Source organism: Tenrec ecaudatus, chromosome 13, assembly GCF_050624435.1.
Source record: "Tenrec ecaudatus isolate mTenEca1 chromosome 13, mTenEca1.hap1, whole genome shotgun sequence".
NCBI lineage: Eukaryota > Metazoa > Chordata > Mammalia > Afrosoricida > Tenrecidae > Tenrec > Tenrec ecaudatus.
The window spans coordinates 116205477-116211476 of record NC_134542.1 but is presented as its reverse complement, the minus strand read 5'-3'; the positions used below and the strand labels follow the sequence as shown (position 1 = coordinate 116211476).

At 43.8% G+C, this 6000-nt stretch overlaps 1 protein-coding gene across 3 annotated transcripts in view; it reads right to left on the bottom strand.

Moving 5' to 3' along the window:
- Positions 1-1436: 1436 nt before the first annotated feature.
- Positions 1437-6000, bottom strand: part of ZRANB3 (zinc finger RANBP2-type containing 3) — a 246177-nt gene continuing 241613 nt past the window's right edge. For 2 of the 3 annotated variants that reach the window (XM_075530071.1, XM_075530070.1), the window contains exons 20-21: positions 4651-4782; positions 1439-2480 (exon numbers count right to left, since the gene is read on the bottom strand). In XM_075530071.1, the coding sequence (XP_075386186.1) occupies positions 2382-2480; positions 4651-4782 (231 nt within the window). In that variant the 3' untranslated portion in view covers positions 1439-2381. Of the gene's footprint in view, positions 2481-4650; positions 4783-6000 lie in introns of all 3 variants that reach the window. The other variant, XM_075530072.1, reaches the window with a different exon arrangement.

Sequence of the window (6000 nt, the reverse complement as noted above, 5' to 3'; positions counted from 1 at the left end):
AATCCCCCCCCCCGGGGGGGGGCACTGACAATTAGACCAGCTTCTCCCTGGCCAGCACTAGTCCAGCCCACAATGTGGCCAGAGAAAGCTCAATTTCATTTACAAAGCAACCGCCACAACTTTACCTCATGCTGGGAATTCGCTATCACTGCAATTTCAGCTCTGGAAGAGAAATTGATGATCGTATCATCTTTCCACGAGGTCCCTTATGTTGTAAAATACCAGCTGTTGCTGTTGTTAGGTGCCATTGAGTCGGTTCTGACACATACAACAAGCAGCGCCGAACACTGTCCGGTTGGGCACCAGCCTGACCATTGTTCCCGTGTGTGTGCGAGCCCACTGTGAAATGGACCAGTGCACAGCACCCCGCGGAAGCAGAATTGACCCAAGAACATGTTTCGCGGAGGCATTTTGCCAGTCCCCTCCCACCGGCCTCGGCCTGGCACGAGGTCACCTGTTTTCACATCACGATGGCATAATGTAGGTTTGTAAGAGCTCTTAGAGCAGTCCTTGATTAAACTCCATACTCTGCCCCCCCCCCCCCCCCACGCGCCGTAAGTCTTTCTCTCAGGACAGGAGTGTCCATTTCCCTCCCTTGCTAGGACAAGCTAGAGACAAAATCCAGGAACGGGATCATAAACCAAGGTGCTTGAACCTTTACCTAAATATACTTTTGTCAATACCACTTAGTGATATATGTATTTCAACTTGCTTTTCCTCCTGCTTGTATTCTACCCTCCCTGAATGATAAAAAAGAAAATCGGCCAGGGAAAAGGGGGCTGCTGTCCAGAGAAAGGTTCCCTTTGAGAATTTCCGCTACAGCCCAGGGTAGCCCGATGTTAAAAATAGACTTCAATAATTCTAATTGGACATTGTAGCGGACTTTTTTCCGAACCCGCAACAGTGGCAGCCATGGTGCCAATCCATCTCATCGAGGGCTTTCCTCTTTTTCATTGCTTGTCTACTTTACGGAGCATGATGTCCTCCGGGGACCAGTGTCTCCTGACAACATGTCCAAAGTATGCCTAGAAAATACCAGCTACTACTTCACATAGGAAAAAGTTCAAGCTAATGAGGTTTATAGCAATTGTCCACAGGCGCCTCTTGTGATGGTACTTCGTTCTCGGAAGCACCTCCGAAGAAGAAAAGTCTGGCAGTCTATTTCTGAAAAGTCAGCCACCGAGAGCCCTTTGCAGTGCAGTTCTGTTCTGCGACACATGGGGTCACCCAACTCAGAATGGGCTTTACCGGTTGTCTCCCTTGGATCTGTCTTCGCACAGTTCCGATCCTTCCAGTTCCTGATTCTGACACAGCACAGGGTCGTGCCCTATGCCTGGCCGGGTTTTCTTTCGTCACCACTCTTTGTTTTGGTGTGAAAAGCATTCTAAACGATATGGCAAAGAAATCAACATTCTTTAATTTTTCAGGGTAAAAAACAGCAATCCCATTTTAGTATTTTGTCATGTATATATCCACCTGATCATGCTTTATCATTATCATTTAGGAAAGGTACAAAAATACACTCACAATAAAACAGGGTTTTAAAATCAGAAAATGATAACCAAAAGACAAAGGTTGCTATATTTTATGCATTAAAAACCAAAACCCAAATAAAAAAACCACTCTATAGAACAAAACTTAGAGGCACTACATACTTAGTGTTCAGATTTTAATCGTTTTCATAATTCCATTACCTACACCCTAAATTATCCCAAAGCATCCTAGGTACACTTAGCTGATTTTCAAAAGCATCTCTTCAATAAAGATGGCCGACTGAGCAACAAAGCACAAGAAGCAACCACCCCAACATGTATGCCAAGTCCATTTTGGAAGCAGTTGGCATACTAAGCAGGCTGGTCCAGTTTGGACCAGAATTCCTGAATAACAATGATTCTGGACGTTTTATGAGGAGGCTTCAAAAAGTTTATGGAAAACTGGAATGAAAAGACAATAGAATTTTCCCACAAACTTTTTGAAGCCTCTTCAGAGTTATGCAATGCTCTATTTATAACTCTGACAGCCTAAAACCAATACTAACCTAGCAGCATTTGTCAGGCATTTGAAAGTATACTTTTCACAAACAATATACACACACAATACAGTGATTAGGATACATTAGGAGAAAATGTAGGCATAACAAAACATGGCTGAGACAGAACAAAATTGCAGAAACATTTAGTATTGGATCTCAGTTTCTGCTAAGTCCTTTCAAATGCTATTAGGTCAACACCAACGGTGCTTAATACAAAAGGGGAGTGGGCTCTTTGATTTTTATCTTGAAAATTTTTGCTCTTGTAAAATAGGCTCAGATGAAAACCAGTCTGTGCTAAATGCCTTCACACGTGAAACATCTTGCCCATCCATTCAGTTACGCGTACACGTCACAGCTTTACCAAAAACCGTGTGATGTCGGATCCATACTTTGAAGCCAGTGACTGTTTCCTCACCTGGCTTCTTTCTTTGGCTTGTCTCGCAGTTCTCTGTAGTTAAAAAACACAGGCATACATGTTAGGTGGGGGAAGCACTGGCTGAAGCAGCTCAAAAATTCTCTGTTTTCTGTCAGTCTGGGAAAAATCTACACATCCTCACACTCACTTTCTAAATGCTCTGCCACTGGGAAGGTGGTTGGAGGGGGACGGACGGCAGGGGCTTCCAGAAGCACCAGAGGACGCAGCTGCTCAGGTAAGTTCCTAGGTGAGGTAGTTAGTTTATGGTGCCAACCTGGCCAATAAACACATGTGGGGTTAACTGAAGGGCAGAGAGATAAATGGCTCAGTGAGCCTCGCCTTTCTAGTTCTTGGTTCTCTTGTTTAGTGATGGTCGTACCAGGATGCAGCTGCCCTAGCCAGTTCTCTGCTTCAGCTGGCAAGGCTGACTTCCTGTAAGACATCCCCAAGGAGAAGGCATATGGATCTAACCTGATGCAGCCCTGGGTGCTGGAGCACCTGTGGGGAGACCCCTCCAGCGCTGAGATGTTTACACGCTTACTGACTTGGTTTTCCTCCTGCAGTCAGCATCATTGCATCTGCTTTGTGAGATGGAGGAGGACTTTCTGGATTGGTTTTGGACATATGGGTTAATGTTGGACTTGTGAGCTTGGGCAGCACTGGGTAGGGATGTTTTCTTGATGTGCACTTAACCTTTATATAAAGCTCTCTCTTATACATGAGTTTCTGTGGATTTGTTTCTCTGAAGTTCCCAGACTTAACACACTAGGAAGGCCCTAGGATCCCTGGAACCACATTTGGAGAGCGCACAGCTTTAGGAGAGTCCCACTGCCCAGAGGACCTGCTGATTACTGGAGTGGATATTCCTAAGGCATCCAGGATGTCCCACAGTGCAAAAAAAAATTATTTAATAACACCTTAAGTACACTTTGCTTATTTCCAAAAGTAACTTTTTAATCAAGACAGCTAACTAAGAAATAAAGACCCTCCACTTCCTATTTTCTGGGCCTCTAAAACATTCCAAACTCGACACCCAACCAATGCAGATGGGCACAATGAGACACACCAGGGCTGGAGCCTCCCACTCTTACAAATAACATTTTTCATGAAAACCAAGTACAGGCAGCTACTTGCCCTTTTACTTTTTCCTAATTCTCTTATAAGGTAGTCAATAATTTGCACAGCGAAGAAGTCCACGAAAGAACCCTGGTGGCACAGAGGGTCAAGCGTCAGGCAGATAACTTTAGTATATGTGTTGCCGAAGCAAACACCGGGCAGATAACTTTAAACCACCAGCAGATCTGTGGGAGGAAGATGAGGCAGTCTGCTCCTGCAGACTGACAGTCTTGGAAAACCTACTCTGTCCTACAGGGCCGCTAAGAGTCAGAATCGGCCCAGTTGCAGTGGGATTGGTGTAGAAGTTCATGTGTGTGAAGTGATCCAGGTGAAAGAGGCAGGGAGAGAAAAGATCAGAACAAAATGAAAGCAAAAAACTGCCCCTCTGACACGATCTCACTCATATACAATTACGCTTGAGAAGGGATGATGGGACCTAACAACGGTGGACATTGACAATATGGACATTGACTAGGCAAAGGAATTGAACAGTACTCAAAAGAGTAAATGAAATTGGTTACCAACTTAAAGAGACATGGGCTTCTTTAGTAAACAAAGACTGGCCTTCCGCCCCTGCCATTGGGCACTCCCTTTCATTGCCAAGCTGCGGGATAGAACTGGTACAATCCTTTGGGGGAGAAATTACTATTGTATCAAAATATACCCAAACACTTTGGCGTAGTGATTTCACATCTGAGGATCTATCTTTAGAAACTGCTTCAGAATTCGGAAACAGTTTTGTAGGCAAATCTGTCCCAGGCAGCATGACATGGACAGCAAATACAAATGGAGACAACTTGGGAGGCATCAGTATGGGGATGGCTAGTAAACTACGGCATAAAGGGTGCACAGCATGCAGCCATTCTCCATGACAAGCATTGTGAGTGAATGTCTGAAGGGCCCTGGAGAATGGAAGCTATGCTTCTTTCTAAGATGACTTTCAAGTGTGAGGTGATGGTGGGGGGTGGAGTGCAGCTGAGACCCAGCAGGCCAGGGAGGTGCAGTCACCCACATGCTCTCCGATGCCTGTGGACACACTTTTTAAGGTGAACCCAGGGGGTCCACGCTCTCTCTGCCTGTCACTGACCTCTCGGTGGCAGATGGTACAGAGCGTCTGCAGGTTGTTCAAGGAGCACTGCCCTCCACCGCTGTAGACTGGCTTGATGTGATCCACCTGCCAGAATTGGCCTTCGACTGGGTTTCTTATCATTTCATTTAGCTGCAATAAGGAGACAGTATCAGCACTTTTCAACACACGCTGTGGGAGCTATTGGGTTTGCATTGTGCAATCATGTTTATACAGCAAAATCACATGGAAAAACACATTAGGATGGCTTTTTATAGCTTTTGTGTGAGTAGAAACAATTTCTGGGTTAGCAATTTGAAGGCAATAAAATCGGTTTCTGAAAGAGTTTTTTCTTCTTTTTACCTAACTCATTTTGAAAGTATTTCCACACAAGTAAAAAATACAAAGACTTTTGACAGATTGGGGGCGGGAATCCGTTGTTTCTGCACCTTTGGGTCAGTTTACATATCCTCTAAACAAAACTCAGCAAACAATAAGCACAGACTGGTATTGAAGAACTTCTGATTTTACTGACCCAAGTAATCTTTTTTGACCCAAGCAATCTTTAACTGTTGACCTAAATGCGTTTTTTTAGATTACCAACGATCCGGAGTTTTAATGCTGCTCATCAGGGAAGCTCCCAAGTTACATGGACTGGGAGGAAATTTTTAGAACATACCACTAACTTCATGATTGGAATAACTATTTTTGTTTTATTTTGGAATTAAGCAGCACCTATGAAAGCTAGTCCTCTCTCTTCCTTCTTCTCCGCTCCCCTTTCTGCTCTAACTTAAGGATTCCCTACACTAAAATGGGATGTATTTCAACATTTTTCCTAGGTTATTAAGACAATCATTCCATGGCTGTGCCCTGTTTAAATATCACACAGAGGAGTGAGGGGTTATTCTTTCTTTTCTCTGGGCTAACAGAAATGATAATTAGCTAATCTCATGGCAGTGAGCCATGGGCACCTCTGACACTGGTCTATAGCACTTCTAATGAGTGCTTGTCAGGCTATCGGAATTGCCAGGTGAACTCATCAGTAGTACGTGGCCCATGGGGAGCCCAGGAGCTCTAAGAGACAGCAGACTGAAGCAGTTAACTCTGTTCAGCTAAACTTGGTTACAGCCTTCCTTACATTTCTGTACTGAACTTTCTGGATTGCTAGAAAGATGCACATTGATTTTTTTGAGATTAGTATTGTTAGAAGCAACCAAATGGTAGTCTTGTGCATCAAAGGGCATATTCTTTTTTTTTAAAGTATTGCTTGAGGGGTTTGTTTTGTAAATATTTTTAACATTTTATTAAGAGCTCATACAACTCTTATCACAATCTATACATATACATACATCAATTGTATAAAGCACATTT